Genomic DNA, 22,153 nt, shown 5'->3' with positions numbered 1-22,153 from the left:
TATAATATAATATTTGTAACAATTCATTAAGATCATAAAAAGAGTAATGGAATTAACAACAAATCGATAAAGATAATATATATGTATATAATAAATAGGACTTCCAGGGCGATCCCTGGATACCATAAAAATATTAAATTTTTTATAACTATTAGTTAAGAAAATATATAGTGCATAATAATAATTAATTACAATAGTAACACTAGTATAATTTTAGTAGAAAGAAATAAGTATAATTTAATGTAATTTTTTAATTAAAAAAAAAAAATATTTTAAGAATTTTCAAATAAATAACATCTATAGAAAAATCTACATGCTTCAATTCAATAATACAAATCTGTTGTACACTATAAAAAAATATTTTCATTGAAAAAAAGTATGTATAAACATAGTTATAAACTAAATACAAATAGTCCTCTTTAATTTTTTCAATTAAATAAACAATAAAATTAATATTATTTTAAATATAAATTCTTCATTAATCAAATATCATAAAAAAGTCTTATGTTTTTAATAACCTTATAAATCAATAAACAATTTTTTGTTATCAGTTTAAAAAAGTAACATGTCAAAGGAGAATGTCACAATCAGATGTTAAAAAATTAGTTATAATATATAATATAACTGACATATGTGTAACTATTTTAATGTTTATAATCTCTAAAAAAAATTAAAATGTGAAGTTATAATACTAAAATATATAATTTTATTTCTACAAAGCATGTCGACATATTAGTTTGTTTACACAAAATATGCGTACATTTAATTTTCAATCTTTGTTTCTTTAATTCATGAGATCAAAATTCTACCACAAGAATTATTTTGTAATAAAAGTTATTTTGATAGCTGATATTAGGTTCTTTAATGACAATGAGAATAAAGTGTATAGTAAAATTATTTGTGAAAAATTATGTAGACAAAATTATTATAATTTAAATTTTAAGTAAATGCCATATACAACAAATGCAAAGAAAATATAAATGATATGATATTCATAGCAAAAAAAAGATTTTCAAAAATATGTATATACAGTTAGTTAATGAACACCAGCTACTCCTTTAACAGCAATGTTATTGGCCTTTTCTCGTTTGACTTTCCTCCTTCTGGTAGGATTTTCTCTGTTGTACTGTACATTGCGATCGAGATCAATTGTATACATAGTCCCACATATAAGTAAATCAAATTTTTTATTTTCAAGTTTAAAATTTTGTTCAATTTCTTCAGAAGTACTTTTTTCGTACTGCCACCAGCCTACAATGTTTGAGTTATAACATAAACATCAAAATATAATTGCAATTAATTATGATATAATCAAATACATACCATTTTTACCTTCGTAGAACCACTGGTAACCATCATCAAATATTTCTACTTCTTGGCGTTCAAGTACATTAGGATTCTTATCAAAGTCAACAGGTATATGCTGACGACACATCGGACATCTGTTAGCTTGGCGAGCTGCTCCTTTCACGCACAAAAAACAGAAAATATGACCACATGGGATACGTACTGGGAACACTGCAGGTCCCAAACACACAGGACAATCTAAAGTTTCATTTTGTGGCTCGTCTGTTTTAACATCTATAATTAAATAACATTCAGTAAATTGGAATACATATACGATGTTAACTTGAATTTGACAAATATGTGATACACTGCATTGTTTCTAATGTAGAACATAAACTGTCATATAGGTACCAATAAAGAGTTAAAATATATTTTATAAAGGATTTTAACAAATAGTACAATCAGAAATTATCGTGCTATAGCAAACATAAATCGTAATATTAAAAGCTGTCTTTGCACTAGAATAAAGATTGTGTCCATATTAAGAAAATAAATAAATCTATAGTAAATACACTGATAGCCTTTTACTTTACCAAGTTTATGTTGATATGGGTAAACGTTCTACATACTGTAATTGACTCCTTTGAACAGTAATTTTGTATCGAAACAAAGTAAACAAACAATGGACAAAAATAGTAAGCAGTTATATAATATATATCATATCACATACAGAACAAACTACTCTTATCGTTCTATTAGATACTGACCCTTTTTCTTGGACTTTTTTGCTGTAGATTTCTTTTTGATTTCGACCGTTGTAATCCCCTCGGGGTCATTGTTGGTCAACGAGACTGCTTCAACCGATGGCCCGTGCATACTATCCGACGATTCATCTACACGGCACAACGATAACAAATTATTACTGTTACCCAGACATGGTTACCGTTACCACTGCAATTATACAACGTTTACCTATCTCCTCTTCATCCTCCGTCTTGTCGTCTCCTGTGATCTTGTCCTCTGACCGTTTCAAACATGTTGCCATGGTGTCGGGTAGGAAAACGTTACGAGTGGGAACAGAAACGATCGGCAAACGTTACTGGAACGAACGGAGAGGAGTCGTCGAACAAGTGGCGTTCGGATCGATAAAGAAATGTCAACACGTAGCGTAAGAGTGACGGAAAGGAGCAAAACGCACAGCGAAACAGTGATAATAAAGGAGACGATTGTTGTCTGCCACTGGAACGCGCTAGCGAGACGATCGGGTCCACTTGAAGCGCACAGTGCAGCCAGGACGTGGGAATGTGTCGACGTCCAACGGTCAATATCGTTACGAAATGACTCACGACAACCGTGTTAATTACGAGAACGTTTGAGCATAAGCGGACAAATTGAAAATGTTGGGGGGGGAGGGCAAAAATTATTTACATAAATCTAAAAAGTGGAGGCATCCCCCCCCTTAGAGTTCGATTATTTACCAATTATAAACATTGCATTAAAATTTTATTTTATCCAAAAAAATCTATTTTTTTATTGATACTGCAAAATTATACAATGCATAAAAGACAATTAACATTAAGTAATAGCAGTAATGGATATTTTATTTTAAAACCGGCATTCTGGAGGATTTTGAGAATTCATTTAAAGTATCTTCAGTCAGGTGTTTTTCAATGTGAAGAATAGATAGATTAGTAAATCGATCTTGGAGCATAGAAGTTCTCACCCATGTCTTAATTCTACGCATAGCTGAAAAATTACGCTCACACATTGCAGAGCTAACTGGCAAAGTGAGTGCTACTTGTAGCAATTTGAATACATTTGGTATAAATCGCTGTTGTATATAATATTACAAGGAAAATGTTCTCAATATTTGTAATGTACGATGTATTTGAAAAAAATGTTTCTAAAAATTTGGCAAACATTTTTGAGGGGGCTTAGTGATTATTCGGATATTCGACAATGCGCTTGAGTCCTAAGATATCGCGACGTGCTAAACCATTTTTTATGTAAAAATGTCGTACTACTACGAATATATTTAATTACATGAAATTATTTAAACGAGTCTGTAATTAACTAATGTTTCGATCTGAATATTCACATAATACGTATATACAGTTAAATGTTTTTATTTTTTATATGTAGCTCACCGTTGTATTAAAATATTTATACATATAACATTCGTCGCTGTGTACGTATTACATACTTACCTGCATAATTGTGATTGTAGATTACTCAATAACTATGTCAACTTCAGATTATTTCACTGATTGAAATTTTTAGTAAGCGGGAAATAAATTTTCAGAAGAATATTATTTCTTACTCTAGCACTAAACATGATTTAGGAACCTGTATAAAAGCAACATAAATGTATAATGTTTCGATCTATGAAACGTTTTGATTCGTCCCCCACAAAAAGGAATAAGAACCTTATTCTTTTTGATATCAGTCAATATCTATGAAAACGAAACCTACATCATTTAAATTTGTAATAATTTACGTTTGTTGATTGTTGGCCACATTTAAAAACTTGTTTCTTGTTATTGATTTACGTTTGTAACTTTATATACGTCGTTGTGCATATGCAGTTCCCTAACAACGAAATACCGTATTTAATTTATCGTTATTCCACTTTTGGCATTCGAAGTTTATCTAAACATATTTAAACAACGTTTTTTCTTGCTCCTATTAAAATATTATACATCTTTCATTATTGTAATCATTTGTATTCAATTTCATTTTCGTTTCAAGACGGTGTCGGCGTTGTACGATTGACATTCAACACCTTACAGTATTGGTATGTACCTCTTAATGCATATAATATGTAATTGTATTTTAATTATTATACTGCCTACTATAGACCTTAACAATGTTAATGAATAAATAACTACATACATAAACAATGGAGTGGTAAATGTACGTATATGTGTATAAAGTATATTTTTTTTCAAGTAAATATCAGCACAAACGATGGGAAAACGTAGTTCTTCGCCGTCCTGCTCCTCCCCGTGTCGACCGAACAAATATAAAGTAGTTGAATATCACTGCGAGGACCGGGAAGTCGAACGCCGGAATATGAAGACTTTTGCCGAGAGTTATTGTGATGCAAGTTTAACCCGTACATCACCCCAGAAGCGTGGTCGATTTCAGTCGAGTTCTCCGAGTCGTCCATTCAAATATCCCAGAACGGAAAGTTTGGCGGTCGGACGTTGGCGGTCTTGGATTTCTACATGTATTAAACATGTAAACCCTACCGGCGCGTTAAAACGTAGTCGTTCGCGATCATCTTCTTCGCACCGATCGGCCAAATATTTCATTGTAGAAGAGTTCCCCATAAACGGATTGGTCGACCGAGCATCGTGGATTTCGTCTATTAACAACTCCGACCGTAAGAATTCGACCTGTACACTTAAGCGTAGGCGTTCACCATCTAGTTCCTCCCAGTATCGTTCGGTGAAATATAGTATAGTCGAGTATCGCAACGAGGATCGGAAACACTGGGACATTTTTGATGCAAGATCGACGCGTAAGTCCACTCAGAAACGCAGTCGATCGCAGTCTTGTTCTCCAGACCGGCCTTTCAAGTACTCGAAAACGGAAAGTCCAGTGGCGGTCAGACGTTCGGGGTCATCAGTTTTTAGAAGCTTCATAAATCCTACCGGTGGCGCATCGAAACGTAGTCGTCATCGGTCGCGATCATCTTCTTCGCACAGACCGACCAAATATTTCATCGTGGATGGGTCCCGCATAAACGGATTGGTCGACCGAGCATCACGGATTTCGAGCTCCGATGGTGAGAATTCGACTTGTAGACTCAAGCGCAGTCGTTCGTCATCTAGTTCCTCCTCGTGCCATCCGGTGAAGTACAGAATAATCGCATATCAAAACGAGGATCGGGAATATTGTGATATTTCGACTTCCGCCGCAAACGTTGTTGTCAGATCGACACGCAAGCGTAGTCGTTCGCCGTCATGTTCCGACCAATGTCACCCGGTCAAATGTTTAAAATTAGACGTAGATCATAATGACATTAAGGACTGCAGGGACTACGAGAATTCTTCGGCGGTTGATGAGTACGAGCAATTCTTCCTTTTCTTTAGCGAAGAAGAAGATTGCCGACTCGACACCGTATTCTGTTATTGCGTTTTGGTCTACGTATATGCCATGGTATGTAAAGCCTCATCGGATTTAATCGAGTTTTCCGTGACGCAAGTTTTTTTTTTCGACACACAATGACCCGTTATTCATTGTGAAGAAACATGTTATTAAGAAAAACTTTTTTTGTTATTCATTTTTTGAAATAAATATAAATTTATTACAATACATCTACAACATTGTTTATATTGTGCTAATATCTAATTATCTTGGGCTAGTACAAAACTGAAATAAGCATGAATTATTATACACAAGTGATTTAAAACTTCTCAATTTATACAATTACACGCTGTAATAAAAAAACAAAAAGTTCCTAGTTTCTAACCGTGCACGAACAGCAAATAACTTATATCTACATAATATATAGATATAATATCTATATTATAGATATTTAATTTATTTACCTACTTAATCTGGTGAAAAAAAACGTATTTTCTAATAGCATTTTGGTGTAAGGTTAAATGTGTAGGTTTGTTTTTCAAAAACCGACAAAACAGTCGTTCGTACGCTTTAGTACCGGAAGTATAATAGAACGCCGAAAGAGAATAAGCTTTTTTTTTCGAGTGTGCGCCTATGGATGCAATCGAGTAACATAGAAATCAGGTTCGCTGCCGGATAAGTAAACGTATTTTCATTGGGAACACGGGTGGTCAACCCTCGGCCTTCCGGTTGACGAACCAGTACAGCCTCAACGTGACGTAGTATCCTATCTCGACGAAGGACAGGACGCTGCAACCAAGGAAAAACGATGCGGTGCCGCCAAGTGAAACTGAAAAACAATAATGAGATAGACGATGATTAGCGTACTAGCCGGACGCATATAGAAGCCTGTAGTAACGTAGACCAGCGGTTCTCAAACTTTTTGAGTTCACGACTCCCTATAATGTTACCAATATGTCTAACGATCCTTTTGTATTGTAAGCATTGAAAAATTTTACAAACTGTTATTATTGTATTTATTTGTGTATATATTTTACAAAAAAAAGTATATTATAAAAGCCGATTGGCGTTAACTAATGGAAAAAAAAAAATGAAAATTATGTAAATTTTAATATTTTGTTAATTTAATGACTCTTTTGCTGTTGTTGATTTGAAATAATTTTTTTTCTACATGATGTGACCCTAAAAAAGTTGTTGGAGACCCCCAAGGCGGTCGCGACTCCCCGGTTGAAGATCGCCGACGTAGGCGATGTGCGCGACTTGTAAATATTACAATCATAATAAATATTAAACCGCGAGACGTACGCACTTGTTTACGCGGATAGGCGGACGTCGCGTGTTTTATCGGAGAAAATAACCGAACGCACTTAAACGGGACGTTACTCGTAATGCGTGTATGTGTACGAGTACGACGTCATGATGTAAGGAGTTAAATACTATGGTTTACGGAACCGTAATAAAATTTGACAAACGGCTTAATAAACACCGCAGTGCGAAGCGTACTCGTTAAAAACCGTTTGCGGCGTGTTCGAAATAATAGTTATGTGTTTCCAGGTCAAAAATTAGTACCGGTGGAATTTACATTTTTTTTTTCAAGTAAAAAAAAGTATCGATGGAATTTTCATGTTATAAATCCATCCCTGAAATCGACTACATGTAAATCGGTGGAATTTACAATCACCCGATATTATAATGGTTAAAAAGTTTAAGGATGATGCAATAAACATTCACCGGGAATTTACAATGATATAGAGATAATTTGTTTTACTTTATTATTTAGAGATAATGGAATTAATACCTACACGATTTATTCGTGTAAATTGACTTTTGTTTTAAATGCGTTTTTGAACGCAATGATTGATCGTTTTCAGATTTACACAAATAAATATAATTAATAAAATAATCAACCGACATTTAAAACCAGTATTTTAAATAGACATTAGTTACTGTAAAATATTTGTTAAGCTATGATTTTCCACGTTTACAATATATACATGTACACGCCAAAATAAAAGTGAATCAGAACTTCATATTTGACAATAAAGCTTTTGATACAATTCGGAATTTTGATAATGGGTAAATAATTTTGAAGTACTTTAATTACTGTTATTACATATGAAATTTTTAAAGTATACGGAAAATTATGGAATATCTCCTGGTCGTTATGCGGACGAAGCCCAGTAAAGAAATGAGTAGTGTTTCCGGTAAAATTTACAAGAGTCAATATGTTCAGTCTTTAATTGAAATTTAAATTGTTACATGTACGTAGTAGTAATGTATTATAACTCAGTGGCGTAATTATGGGGAGGCAAGGTGGGGTAAGTGCTCCATCTGACCATTTTTTGAGAGATAAAGGTATGATTTTGCCCCCCCCTCCCAAATAATCCAACTGTACAAATAGCACCTTTTATTAATGAATTCTTATGGATATTATTTAACAATATTGGTACCTAGTACATGCTACCTACAATTTATGTTTATTTAAACCATAAAATGAGTTAAAAGACTAATGTAAAATCAAACAATTAGATATAGTGTATAAAATACATAAAATAAAAATATGTTTTAACTGGTGAGGGGGAAGGGTTTCAGGGTTTTGGTAATAATAAATATATTATATTGCCCCCCTAGGTTTTTTCCCAATTACGCCACTGTTATAACTTATAGTATTTGCTCTAATACAAGTATTACGTAGCAAGTCAAATAGCTTCGAAACGTTTTCTACAGACACTATGTTTATAGTGTACCGAACATGCAAATTCTGAAAAACAATACGAAGTCTGTGAAGAGCAAAGCCTTCAAAACCGTATCAGAAACGAGTAATAATTCCTTCGGAGATGCCGTGATACCCGAGGGTCATGCGATAGTTACGATTCTCTAAATTCAAGTGATCATAATTCATGGTGGCTACTGCGGGGAATAAATCGATCGCCCTCTATGTAAATGGCAAATTTATAGCCAAGTGCGTGTACCTACGTGTACTGTATATATATATATATATATTACGAGTATAATATAACGTGTAAGCATTGTATTTAAATGTTTTGTTTTTCTACGGTTTAATGCTCCCGTCGTGGAATAGGTATGTCTAGAAACACAAATACGCATACAAATAGATGCACACACGCGCGCACGTTCACGCAAACGCACGAAATGAATATACCTATATTATGTAATATGCGTGTTGTTTTATGTAAGGAAAAAAAAACGAATTACAATCGGATGTACCGATAATACAGTTATAAAATGTTAACTACCCGTGTAATCGATACAGTAATATGATTGTGTACGACTGTCGGTACAATTTGTCTCTCCGAGCACATATGTATACGCGTTCTTCGAGTATAACTCATTAAGAAAACCATATACGGCACAATCGTGCACACACGTTTACACATATTATAATGTTACGGAATATACTGCGTATTGTAAATAGTACCTACAATCAATGTACGATAAAAGACACGTCCCGCGATGAACTCCCTCGTCAAAACAAACCCATGAACTATGTCACAATTTTTTAAATAAAAATATACTGACTTATACAGCTATATATATATATATATATATATAGCTAGATGATTTATAATATGTTTTTTATTTTTATTTGATTTAATTTATTTTTATGTAGAATAAATCATGCCACGATATATATCGATTGTAATATAATAAAACCATGGGGTGGCTGTTTTTCGATTTATAGACTTTTTATTCGAGTTTATTATTATTATTTTTTTTTCTAATAATTTTCATTTACTATAAGCGTCTCTGGTAGTCGACGTCAACTCGGGGAAAAACAAAATATTAGTTTGCAAAAGTAATTTTTATCAAAACGTTTACGTTTAAACATGAAAAAACAATTTAAGAATTGTACAGTATACTAAAACGGATAATTGATTTTATAATTTAATCACTGTGTCATTTTCAGTTCTATAAATTACAAATCTAATAACAACATTATTTTCTATGAATATGTAATAAGAAATATTTTTACATCATTCTATTGATACCAATATGTAAATATTTATAATAAACCTCGAGACGACTTTGAAAGGGCTACTCTGCGCAAAAATGCACAACTCGATTGCGCACATATATTTTTGCTTCTTGTGACGAAAATCCCTAGTATCAGAACTCGTTTGCTTACTATCGTTGATTATTATAATCCCTTATGATTATGAGAGTTGGTTACTTTTATTATTTTGTTTAATTTATTAACAATAACACTCGCAGGACATTTTTTATTAGTGGATCTTAATTCATAAAAAATAAAAAAATGAAAAATATAGAGAAATATTTCCCGTTAGTGCAGCATGAATGCTTTTCCTTTGTCGCTATTTTTTAATAGATTTATAAAGTTATCATATTAAAATTTCTACTAAAAAACGAAATATTTACATACCACACAAATCCCTAGTTAAAAATAAACCAGAAATTATTTTAATCTGAAAAACCACTGGTGGACGTTAAAAATAAAAACGATTATCGTTAATCGCGAAGAGAAATCTTAAGATTTTACTCACGTACTGGACATTAAAAAAATGAAAATAATAAAACGAAATTATTTTCGTGTGTAGGGAGGGTAGGGTTGCTTGATCGAGGGAGGCTAAGATATCCAAACGTTCGATCAGGCGAACAGACGATGATTTTAAACTAATAGGTCACGACACAAACGTCTTTTAATACGGTGAGGAGGATTGTCTGGAATTGAGATAGTGTGCTGGTTTACGATTAAAGGATTTGGGTGATAATATAATTTGAAGTGGAATTTTTTATAGTGGATTTTAACTAAATTTACAGCTGGTTCAATGTTTAAGTTATCGTGGAGGGAGAGATTAGAAACATACAAGAACGTCCGCAGGGATGGGCAAATAAGGACACCTGCCCCCCTTGGCTTTTTCATGGGTCAATTATCACAAAATAGATATTTTTTTAAATTAAAAACATTTTTTGAAACGTTTAGTGCCACGGTCGACACTTAGTCGACAAATGTTATCTTTATGGGTGTATTACATATTTTTTCACTATTGCGCCCTCTTAAGTCATCGGTATTCGATGCACTGTTTCGACTTTTATATGTGAATATTTAAAGTTGGTAAATACCAAATGGTTTGGTAAATTGTAAAACATGAATTTGAATTGAATTTGATACCATTGCGCGGCGTTTAGCATAAACAAATCAGGTCCACATGCAGAATGTAGTAGGGGCAAGACAACAGAAGCTCAATATTTTACGTTATCCAAATGTTCATTATAATTACTGTGTAACACGCGGCTTACGATTTAAAATTCAAGTATGCCATTTATGCTGGCCATTTAAAATAATACAGTAATTTAAAAATTAAAATCGATGTTGAAACCTATAACGACTGTTACCGTCGGGGTACCTGATCGAGTAAATATTCAATATACTATTTAGTTGTTGTAATTTCGAGTGCAAAATTTATGTTAACGGTTCGACTATACCGCGACTCGAATTTTTTAAATTAAATTTTATTTCATAAATCGTAGAGCTAAACCATGAACTCAGTGCTAAAATCGTATTCCGAAATTTTGGATATAAATATCCCGGCAGATTATAGCGCGTTAGAAGAGCCCACCGATTGCACTAGCAGCGATTGGAGCGCGGATGATCTGCGAACCGATGTCGACATACCGGCCATATGTAAACGGGTGACGGAAGAACGCGAAACCGATAGTAACAAGTACGCGAAGGGCTCGGACAGGCTTCCGCAGCGCCTAGCGACGGCCGCGTCGAGCGACGAATCCATTGGGAAACTGTGGTCGGTAAACAACAGCCGATGGAATACGATGGCGATGAGTGGAAAACCGAAATCGGACGGTAAGGTCGGCGGTGGCAAGATCCCAGCGGTGACTGCGCGGTCCGCCCTGGAGGGCCCGGGAGGAAAACCGAAGTCGGGCGGCGAAAAGTCGTCACCGGCGGTCGGAGCGCACGACGGACGTAAACGACCGAATGTCGTCGGCGAAGCGGTCGTCGCGCAGAAGCGATCGACGACGATCGCGGTCCAGAAACGACCGAGGGAAACGAGTTTGAATCGCGGCGACGGGTCGACGACTTGCGGTACGGAGCGACGGCCTTTGCGACGCGCCCCCGTGAAACCGGTGGAGGCCAAGCGGACGCCGGCTGTCGACCGTAGCAAGATAAGAGCGCCGGCGGCGGGCAAGGGTGACGCGACGATGGCCAAAAGGTCTAACGCGAGAACGGTGGCGGCGGCTGCAGTGGCAATTCTATAACCGTACAATTACAAACTCGTGCGAACGCTAGTTTGCCTACTCGGAGCAAAGTTACAGAGGCGGACTGGTCAGGTGGGACAGTAGGAAAAGTCATACTGGGCCGCAGGCTTTCTAAGGCCGCCGGGCCGAACCATGTAAATTTAAAATTTAAATATTTCAACTAAAATAAAATAATAATAATTATATCAAAATAATTCTATTATGTTTATCTTATATAATAAAATGGTTAGAAATGCAAGTTTTTATTAATACAAAATAAAGAAAATATAAATTTAATTCAGCTTCTATTTATAACTTTTAATAAATAAATAACAATGTAATATGGATAATAATTCCATTTAAATGCAGGTCATCGTTTGGTCACCGGGTCGTGGCTGACAGGTTTTTTGTAGTATTGTGTATTTGTGTTCTAGTGTTCATTGTACATTTATGTAGATGTGTAAAATCATATCAGTGTGGGTGAGCATAGATATACCATACATAAAATAACAATTAATAATTATTTTTACGCGAGTACAAAATTTCCGATTACTGACTGACGAGTGACGAAGTGACGACGTGCACACTGCTGCTCGAGTACAAACGCTACACATTACAAACTGTAGTCTTGTCTATAATAGTATTCTTGTCTAGTATGGTCTACTAATCTGTATTAAGACATTATAATAGCGCGTCATTCCTTATATTGGATATATTTACGCTTTTTATTTTTGTTTGTAAAAATTTTAAATAATGAATTCTAAAAAGCCAAAAGGTAGAGCTGCCAAAGAACGCGAAAAAAAAATTAAATTACAAATTGCAACCCAATCATGTCAAAGCATATTAGATGTATTTAAGAAAACAAAACCTAGTGGTAATGAGTCGAATAATGAAAATCCAGTAAGTATTTATTTTATAATTTTAATTTACACATTTACCTACTTAATGTAAAAATATTTAGTTATTTATTACACACATAATATACGATATTAATATTAACATAATAATTAGATTTATATTTGTCTACGTTTTAGTGTAATCAAATAAATGTAGCTGCAGAGAAGTTATTGGTAAGTTTCTTAATATAACAATCAATTTCCAATTTTTAATGAAATGATTTAACTTTAAAAAAAAAAAAATGAATGAAAACGTGTTTATTATTTATGTGTTAATTATTTATTATAATTTTTTTCTATTTAGCATATTATTATATTTTTTTAAATTTTAGGGTGATAGGAATTTTACTACTATAATTCAAAACGAGCATGATTTAATAAGAGATATTGATTCAAGTTTAGCATTTACTGTGACTAAAAATCAAACAGACACAGCTACAGAAAAATCATTGGTAATGTTTTTAATATTATTAACAATTAAATATATTGGTTTTAAATACTTGTTATTCTTTAGAAAATACACTTAAAAAAACAGTGCTTGAGGCCCAGGGCCTCCCCAAATTTTTATAAAAATATGCTATAATATTCTTTCTAATTATATCTAATTCAATAAATCATTTAAACCTTCAATTTTTTTTTTTCATTTTTACATCTCTCTCCTATCTTATTTCTAATCCAAGCACCTCTTAAAAATGACAAAACTGTGTTATAAAAAAAAAAAACATAATTATATATAAAACAATAGTTAATTGAATTAAAGTTAATAGTTAATGTTATAATTAGGGCTATAAATTTAGTGCACTAAAAAACATTAAATAATGTATTGAAAATTTCAAAAATTATAGTATACAATGCACTTAAAATGATCTTTAATTAAATTTTTATTTTTTTATTGATATTAGTATATTATATTCTATATCATTAAATTGATTGAAACTTATATTTTAGGAAGTTGAATCTCTTGAGTATCATTTGTCATCTAATGAAGAGTTATTTAAACTAGACAACAATGCTGATATCCTTAAAAAAATAAACTTTGTTAAACAACATCCTATTCAGCCATAATTTTTCAGTAATATCCAACTACATCTACAAAAGCTTTATTTTAGAAAGACACCAGATGACAAAAAAATTGCACGAAAGTAGTCATAGTCAAAGTAAGTTATCAGTGCTATGTGTTAATAATGAGCTCAAAGCTATATACTGTCCGATTTGCATTGCTTTTAGTTCATCTGCTACTACATTTTCTAACGGTTGAAAAAATTTCAAACATATTTATGAAGTTGTTAAAATACATGAATAATCATCAACTCACAGGCACTCAGTAGAAACCTTTATTCAATCATCTAATGATAAATCTATTGAATTTGGTATCAATAATAATTTAATGGCAATAAAAAAAAATCAAATACTAGATAATATCCATGTTTTAAATGAAGTTTTTGAAATAGTTAAATTTCTTGGTTGTCAAAATTTGCCATTCAGAGGTTCTAAAAACTCTGAAAGCTTATATAAATGGGAAAATGAAGACAAATTGAACAAAAGAAATTTTTAGGAGTTGGTGAAGTTTACAGCTAAACGTGATGCTACGTTATACAAACATTTGAATTCCGCTATAGAGAACAGCAAACGCAGGAAAGTAAACTTGGAAAAAAAATCATTAACTTCTTGTGGTATGGGTTCACTGGTAACTTTACTGTTTGAAACTACCGTGAATAAAATTGTTTTATCGATCATGAAGTCAATAAGGGATAGAATTAAATTGGAATTGGGTGAACGAAATTTCAACTTACAAATTGATAGTACAAAAGATGTTGGTGTTATAGATCAGGCTGCAATGTGCATACGGTACATTTATGAAGGTGAAGTAAAAGAAAGACTATTTGCTTTATTAAAAATGGTTGATTCATCAGGAAATGGCTATTATGATATGTTAAAAAAACTTTTTTCTGAACATTCCATTAAGTTTGATCGTATTATTGGTGAATTATTTGACGGTGCAGCAAACATGAGAGTATTCAGGTTTACAATCTAAGATTAAAAGTCAAGAAAATCAAAAAAGCATTTATATATGGTGCTATAGTCATGTGCTTAACTTATGTGTATGTGATACATGTAAAAGTATGGAAGCTAAAAAACTGTTTGAATTTTTGAATCGATTATCAACATTTTTTAGTGAATCTTATAAACGTATGCACGTATGGTTACATGAAATTGATTCAAGTTTGGGATCAAATAAATTGAAAAAGCTTCAAAAAGTAGGAGAAAACAATACGCGATGGTGGTCTCGAAAAAAAGCTCTGTTTTGGATTTTTGATGGTGATAATTGTCTTTTTCCTAGAGTTATTAGTGCTTTACATTATATTTCTATTTCCAAACATTTTGAACTTAAAGTTTATTCAGAAGAATCTTCTTTATTAGATAATTTATGTAATTTTAAAATAATTCTCACAGCTCATATATTTTTGAAAATCTTTAAAATTATTGGACCAACGTCACGTTATCTTCAGACAAGAGGTATGGATTTATTATCAACTTGGAGCATGATAGATTCTGTAAAACTAGAAATTGGACAAATTGACTTTGACAGTATTTTAGAAAGTTCTATACATTTTTCGAACAATATGAACGACGTAATAGTATGAATCTTCCTGAAGATTTATTAGTATCATCTTCTTTACCTGTTACTAGGAATATCAGGAAAAAAAGAATGTATGATGAGCTATGTGAAGACGAAACACCGGAGTTACCATTAGACAAATTCAGAGTTGAAACATATCAAACAATAATTGACCAGATTATTAATAGTCTAAATGAACGTTTCACCGACAATAATCAATTGATAGCAGATGTTCAATACTTGATCCCTAAAAATTTTAAACAAATAAAACAAATGCCAAATACAACTTTATAACACTTTGCAAATTTAGCAAATGTAGATCATGAACATCTTTGTTTAGAACTTCAAAATTTTTCTAAAGTATATCCAAAATTAAAAATATCTACAATAGAAAAAACCAAACAAATCTACCGTCAATTTGATACTGATTCAGATACAGATAACGATGAAAACAATATAAGTTCTGATACAGGATTTTCATCTATGATAACATTATTCATAACAACAAAGAGCTCGGAAGGTGTTGCATTTGCATGATTTTATTGGGCTATTCAAGTTATTGCTAAGTAACCTTGCAATTATTTTCATGTTACTATGAAAAACCTAATGGGAACATTTTCAAAGAAAATATTTAAATTTCAATCTATTTATTTTATTTTATTTTATCTTATATATTTATACATAGAAATTATGTTTAGCTTAGCATAAAATACTAACAACATTTTTACTGTTACGAACGAGTATATTTACTCGTAATAAAATATCTTTATTTTGAACATTTTTGCGTTAAAAAAATATATTTTTTTGTATATTTTTGAAGCATATTTGTACTTTTTTAAACGCATAAGTGCATGCATATTTAGTAATTTTTAAGTGCATGAAGTTCCGAGTCCTAATAATAATATAATACATACTGTCTACTATATAATTTAATATTTATCAGTTATTATTTATTGAAACTTATGAAAATATTTTATATCTAATAAAAAAACTGTGAAAATATGTAACCAAAATTTGATAGCATCATCATAAGATATATACTGGTATCACACATTTTCAAATCACACGGTCTGATAAAATACACGTCATGATGTAGTGTGAATCCGGCTTTAAACCGAAACCAGAAAAAAACATAAAGGTTACAATCCCTGTACTATACTGTCGATTATAAGATAATATTAAAATAATATATTTGATAATTTGTATTACAGTCTGTGACAAGGGCGGATACAAGGGGGGCAATGGGGGCAGTTGACCCCCCCTTTAGAGCCTCTGTATCCGCCCCTGGTCTTTGATGATATATTTATACACGTGTCTGTGTGTGAATGAGTCGTTGTGCGCAAACGAGTTATCTATTTTCAAGTAAACGACTGATTTCGTCGTGCGCAAACGAGTTGTAGCGCTTTGAAAGTGTTTGTACTCATCGCGACTGAGTAATTATAAATTAATAAATTTTAATAAAAAAATATGAAAATGCATATTTCATTCGTTTGTATTAATTGAACAATATAATAAATGAATTATTTAAAATAAAAATAAATTATTAATTTCTTTTCAAAAATATTACCTTTTATCTTAATAATGTTTTTTAAAGAGTTTGTAATTCTAATTTTATCGCAATTAATTAAAAATTTATAGTAAAATAATAAAAAATAAAATTAATAAATGGTTCGTATTCGTAAATTAATATATAAATAAATACACAAATAGTTTATGTATAGAAATAAATAAATATCTTAGATCTTACAATATCCATAGTAGATAAAAAATTTGAATTTAGTGTAACAAGAAATCTACCCAAATTGATTCTATAATACCACATAATTCTAATCATCTATATTCACAAAAAATATAATTTTTTAATTTAATATTTTACAGACTTGAACGTATTCCATTAAATTAACTTTATTATTAACACGAAATCAATATTATCTAAAGTATAGCCCATTAGAAAACTATCAATTTAAATATTATTAAAAAAATTCATAAACGTATTAAAGAAAAAAATAAAACATAACTCACCAAATAATACTATTTATTACTGTATTATGAAATATCAAAATAACATGTCTAATAAATTTGTCAAAATTCTAAACAATAATACTAATAATGTAAAATCGCTTTTAAAAATATTTAATAATCGCTTTTAAAAATATTTAATAATTTAATCAAACGTAAAATTAGTAGAACTAAAAATTTAACGAAAAATCCACTTTTTTTGAAAATTCTGGTATAAATAAACTTAAATGTAACTGTAATATATTTTATGTAGACAAGACAAATAAACATGTTTTAGAAAATAACTATTTTGATATCAATATAGCGTAAGAAAAAAATGATAAATACCTAAAATAACATTTATATTAATTCAGTTTTAGAAGAACGACACAATGAAATAAATAAAAATAATTTTAATAATATTTTAAATGTACAAACCGATTTTATAAATATCTTTTATCTATACATATTAGATAATAAATAATAATAACCGAAGTATTTATTTTTCTTAACACATCTATTTCTAGTAAGATCTGATTTAGAATAATCTCTCCTTTTAAAATAAATTATCTTTATGGAAAACGACTGATTTTTCTCAATGTATTCCTTCGTTTATTTTTTCTCATATCCAGTCGTAATTTTATTAACTTTGTACGTACCAGACGATGAATTTTTAATTCCAAACCGGTCGTACTTTACAAATATAACAATAATCCAGGCTAAGATGTTATTTATTCATTTATTTCTATATATAAACTATTTGTTTATTTATGTATTTCAAATCTCTGCTGCGTAATACGATATGATGAGAAGCCGTATCCGGGTAAAATACAACGACGTATGCAATAAAATGTAACGTATTTGCTCGATGTACCTAACGTATAATGCGTGTACTTGTATAATATTATTCGCGTAGATGCTAAGACGCACAATAAGAATTACCGTTGGACGGTCGTAGGCATGCATATTACTACCATGGGATACGTTCTGATGTCCAAGGCGACAATCATAGAGCTCAATCGTTTCGAAAATATACAATGAACGTACGCACTAACCCAATAAATCTTCGAAGCTGTAGATGACGTCGCGGCGCAATCGTGTTTTACTATATTTGTCAACGGCCCAACGGAAACGGATGTCCCACGGCACTGGATACGACCTATCGTTTATTTACAATACAGAGGCAGGATTAATAATACTGTGTGAGAAAGCAGGTATGTGGTCTTGTATTTTCATTTGACCACGCCGCGTCTACGTGTGTGTATTACCATGTCCTCTCTGAATTCTTGTCCAAAAACAGTTTAACTTCCTCGCACTGCATTAGGCAGTTGCAGTTGATCGGTGTCCCGTCGTGTTCTAAGCTCATCAACAGCGTTTTGTGAAACGACAAACAGTACAGTCCTTTGACATCGCAAACTTTCATTTTACCTAAAACAGAACGCAATGTTATTGTTATACTATACATAAAGATATCTTCTTGGCTGTTTATTTAAAAAAAAAAAAAAAGATTTGTTATTATTTTTGTTTTTAGTTGAAAAATTTAAATAAAAACACGATTTTTCTTTGCATCGTACGGTTCATCAGTACAGTTCATAAATCGAATATTTTATTGTGTTATTAATAATCTTTACTTGCATCGCAAATGATTTTTTTTCGTTTGATAATTCGTTTATTGGGTCATAGTTGTGTAGTGCATTGCATTTTTTTCAGGATGAATAAATATTTTTAATACTTCTGATTGCGAAAAACGTCATCCTAAATTTATCGATTTTAAATGTTACTTAATAATAAATGTCCATTCATACTGGACTAAATCCATGTTCTTTTGTATGCATTTATTTTCACCAGAACTTACTTTAAACCTAACATTTAATTAAAGCAATCTTCATCTCGACCTTTTTTAAAATAATTATAAAGGAGAGAAAATTGAGAATTTTACTAGTTGTGTTGCAAATCTTCAGTTGTGCCGTTTAGGTGACGATACATTTGATTTGAACAGTATACATTTAAAACATTCATATTATTTGATATAAATTCTTAACAGATAAATAATTTAAAATAATTAAATTAAATTATATTGAATTCATCCGTACTGGTGATTTCCGTTTAACATAAACGTGCACCTGGGTAAGGATAAAAGTGAGGAGTACATCCGCACTTCTCCAAAGCCAGCTTTCTTCTGCATATCATTCGGCAGGTATTGTAACTGTAAACAGGTATTGTACTGTCCATTGGTTCGTCCATGAAACGACATTGGCGTTGTGACGGTTTCAGTCTTCTCAGTCCAGACGCGGATGTCATCTCCCAAAACGTGAATGTTGTGTCTCGTTCCATGTTTTCGAACACTGAATAGTATTTGTCCTGTATGTCGGGCACTTCTTTTGGATAATGAACATAGTACTGTATCGGAAAAAAATCATTCCTGGAGTACAGTGAAAACTATTTATAGTTTACTCGTTAAATTAGCACACGTACTGATCGCGAATTCGATCGTAAAAATTTACCAAATTTACCACTTCCACAGTATTAAGTGTTTTCAATTTATTCTTATATTTACACATGTATAGGTACGCATGAAGTAAATATCGTGAGAACACTTTACACCCAATGAACAATGAATTTAAATATTCGCTGATTATATCTCTACATGCAATAATCGATATTTTACATTATTCGGTTAAAGAGTTAGAAATATATTCGTTACGCAGAACGCCGTTCATTTTTTTTTTTAAATTTTTATTCAGCTTATCGCGGATATTTGATTGTAAATATCACGGTTTTCATAAAAATTCAAAGTTTGCTGTTATTATGAAACCGATTTTATGTAGTTACCGGTTGATATGTTGTATTTAATCAATTATTAAGACATGCATATTATGCCTAGTCCTATGATGTTGAACAATTGTATGTTGTAAATTATATGATAAATAGTAGCGGTTTTTATTTTAAACAAAATGTATTCAAATACTCATATGAAAATGGTTTGTAATAATTAATGGGTCTCATATTTTTTATTCGACCGCATCTATTCGGTTACCTCAGTGTATAAATTATCAAACATCATGAGAATAGCGACAAGTACTCTCTGCATCAATTTCATCAATTTTATATAAAAATGTTACGATTACCTTAATAATTCGAGGTAGATTTTCTACTCTTCCATAACACAATGCATTGAGAAAATTGCAAGATGGGGTTAAAGAATTGTTTTCAACGCGTATTTTACTTCTGAAATCATATTCAACGAATAAAAGCTAATAAAATGTTATTTTTATTTATGTAAAACGGTTCTATGAAAATTAATTGTAATATGAATACCACATGTAAAGTCATTCTTATGTCTTAATATAAAATTATATTTAAATTTTTAAGTGTATTCATTAATATTATGAAAATAGGTGAACAATGGTCAGATCTAAATTGTAAATTCTTGACCCAATCGACTCCAAATATTTACTTACTCGGGTGTTAAATAATTAGTTATTTTTCCATTGAAAGTATAACAGATACCCATTTCAGTAAGTACAGGTAAGAAGGTTATATTTTTAAAATCTGAACTGAACAATGTCATTATATATTGGGGGTCAGCGTGCACCTGGAAAACCAGTTAATTAATATTTGTAAATATACTTTTAGGCGATATTATAGAGATTTTGTATTTTCTCAATTAATGGGGTTATAATAATTTCTTATTTTGGTTTCAAACGTTTAAAAAGATGCAATTCATTTTATCAATACCTTTAAGATTAAGTCCATAATATCGATATATTTTAGCTCGGTGTTATTAACATAAGGCGCCATGCTATCTAAATTTTCATACGTTGTATTAGCAACTTTCTTGACAAAATCCATGTAGTAATCAAATTTCTCTCCAGAACTCACTCTCCATTTACTAAGTAAAAATAAATAGATTTACGTATTTATTCTTTAAACAAATATTTTATTTTTCAATAATATTCCACCCACCGCTCTATATAGATTTTAGCTAAATTCGTGTCCACAGGGTCTACATAACAGAATGTAGCACTCGGAAACTGAAGGTACCAATATCGATAATCTTTTTGTACAGTTATAACTGTAGGGTTTTCATTGTAACGTGTCCAACTATTACGGATTAAATTATAAGCTCCATAAATTGCAATTACTTCACACAGGACCCATACGATTCTGTGTACAAAACAGTATTGCATAAATTTAGTGAACTGAATTTGTAATCATACGAGTAATTGCAAACACATATAGCCCTAGTTGAATAATCGGCAAAATAACTACTTATTATAAAATTTGTGCCGATTATGTGTGGTTGTGCTAACTATACTTACACTTCTATCAAATGTCTGTTGGACAGACCAATATGACGTATACCGTGCAAGGTAGTCGTCTCTGAGAATTCCTTCAGATACAACAAACTGGGCTTGAGATACTTCAACAAAAAGTTTGGTTTTTTATTGTTTCCGTTATTCTTCCGTATAGCATGCATATTGTTGTATTATATATCGCGGGACGGTATACATCAACGAACTGACGACGGCGTAGAAATTCGCATTTTTCCCACATCGCCATTGTCACGAAAGCGACCACTAATGCATGATACGCCGAGTTTTTTTTAGATCTATAGAGATATCGTAAAGTACTGCAACGTTATGCTGTTATTATCCTAATGGAAAAATTATTTCTACCTTTTTTTTTTTTTACGCATGTTGAAAGTAAATTGAATCAAAAAAAAAAATAAATAAAAAAATAAACTTTATCATCATACACAAAATATCATTTAAGAGGCAATAATGGAGTGTATATTTGAGTGATGGTACAAATACTTAAAATCTCATAACTGATATTAGTTATAAATTACCTTCGCTACTGTAACAATAACAATATTAATTGCCTGACGAATAATGCTGGACCGATACTATATTTATTTCCGTGCATTAATATATCGTACATGTTTATATTTAATTCGAGTGTTGTAAATTTTCAATATACAATGTTACAAATATTAATGGTGATATGGTGCGGGATGATTATT

The 22,153-nt window shown here is 31.5% G+C and overlaps 2 protein-coding genes across 2 annotated transcripts; both read right to left on the bottom strand.

Annotated features, from left to right (window-relative positions):
• Positions 1 to 954: 954 nt before the first annotated feature.
• LOC112680780 (E3 ubiquitin-protein ligase rnf146-like) lies at positions 955 to 2,524 on the bottom strand. Its single transcript, XM_025550974.1, has 4 exons — positions 2,260 to 2,524; positions 2,055 to 2,180; positions 1,324 to 1,581; positions 955 to 1,251 (listed from the first exon to the last, which is right to left on the bottom strand). The coding sequence occupies exons 1-4, from the start codon at positions 2,330 to 2,332 to the stop codon at positions 1,037 to 1,039; spliced, it is 672 nt and encodes a 223-aa protein (XP_025406759.1). The 5' UTR covers positions 2,333 to 2,524; the 3' UTR covers positions 955 to 1,036.
• A 3,341-nt stretch (positions 2,525 to 5,865) lies between these two features.
• On the bottom strand, positions 5,866 to 21,607 carry LOC112680800 (pickpocket protein 28-like). The gene is made up of 9 exons (XM_025550998.1): positions 21,450 to 21,607; positions 21,094 to 21,294; positions 20,866 to 21,019; positions 20,589 to 20,722; positions 20,256 to 20,355; positions 19,251 to 19,527; positions 18,396 to 18,555; positions 18,183 to 18,286; positions 5,866 to 6,208 (listed from the first exon to the last, which is right to left on the bottom strand). The coding sequence occupies exons 1-9, from the start codon at positions 21,605 to 21,607 to the stop codon at positions 6,090 to 6,092; spliced, it is 1,407 nt and encodes a 468-aa protein (XP_025406783.1). The 3' UTR covers positions 5,866 to 6,089.
• Positions 21,608 to 22,153: the final 546 nt, after the last annotated feature.

This window comes from Sipha flava, unplaced genomic scaffold (assembly GCF_003268045.1).
Source record: "Sipha flava isolate LNK unplaced genomic scaffold, YSA_version1 180_pilon_pilon, whole genome shotgun sequence".
Classification (NCBI taxonomy): domain Eukaryota; kingdom Metazoa; phylum Arthropoda; class Insecta; order Hemiptera; family Aphididae; genus Sipha; species Sipha flava.
Note: the sequence above shows the minus strand (reverse complement) of the source record. Positions and strands in the feature narration are given on the sequence as shown.

Coding starts and splice junctions, on each gene's coding strand:
- LOC112680780 (XM_025550974.1), bottom strand. CDS start 2,332: ATGGCAACATGTTTGAAACGGTCAGAGGACAAGATCACAGGAGACGAC. Junction 1,582..2,054: donor AAAAAAGTCCAAGAAAAAGG/GTCAGTATCTAA, acceptor ATTTAATTATAG/ATGTTAAAACAGACGAGCCA. Junction 1,252..1,323: donor GTTCTACGAAGGTAAAAATG/GTATGTATTTGA, acceptor CAAACATTGTAG/GCTGGTGGCAGTACGAAAAA.
- LOC112680800 (XM_025550998.1), bottom strand. CDS start 21,607: ATGCATGCTATACGGAAGAATAACGGAAACAATAAAAAACCAAACTTT. Junction 21,020..21,093: donor GCTAAAATCTATATAGAGCG/GTGGGTGGAATA, acceptor ATTTTTACTTAG/TAAATGGAGAGTGAGTTCTG. Junction 18,287..18,395: donor AAGAATTCAGAGAGGACATG/GTAATACACACA, acceptor AATAAACGATAG/GTCGTATCCAGTGCCGTGGG.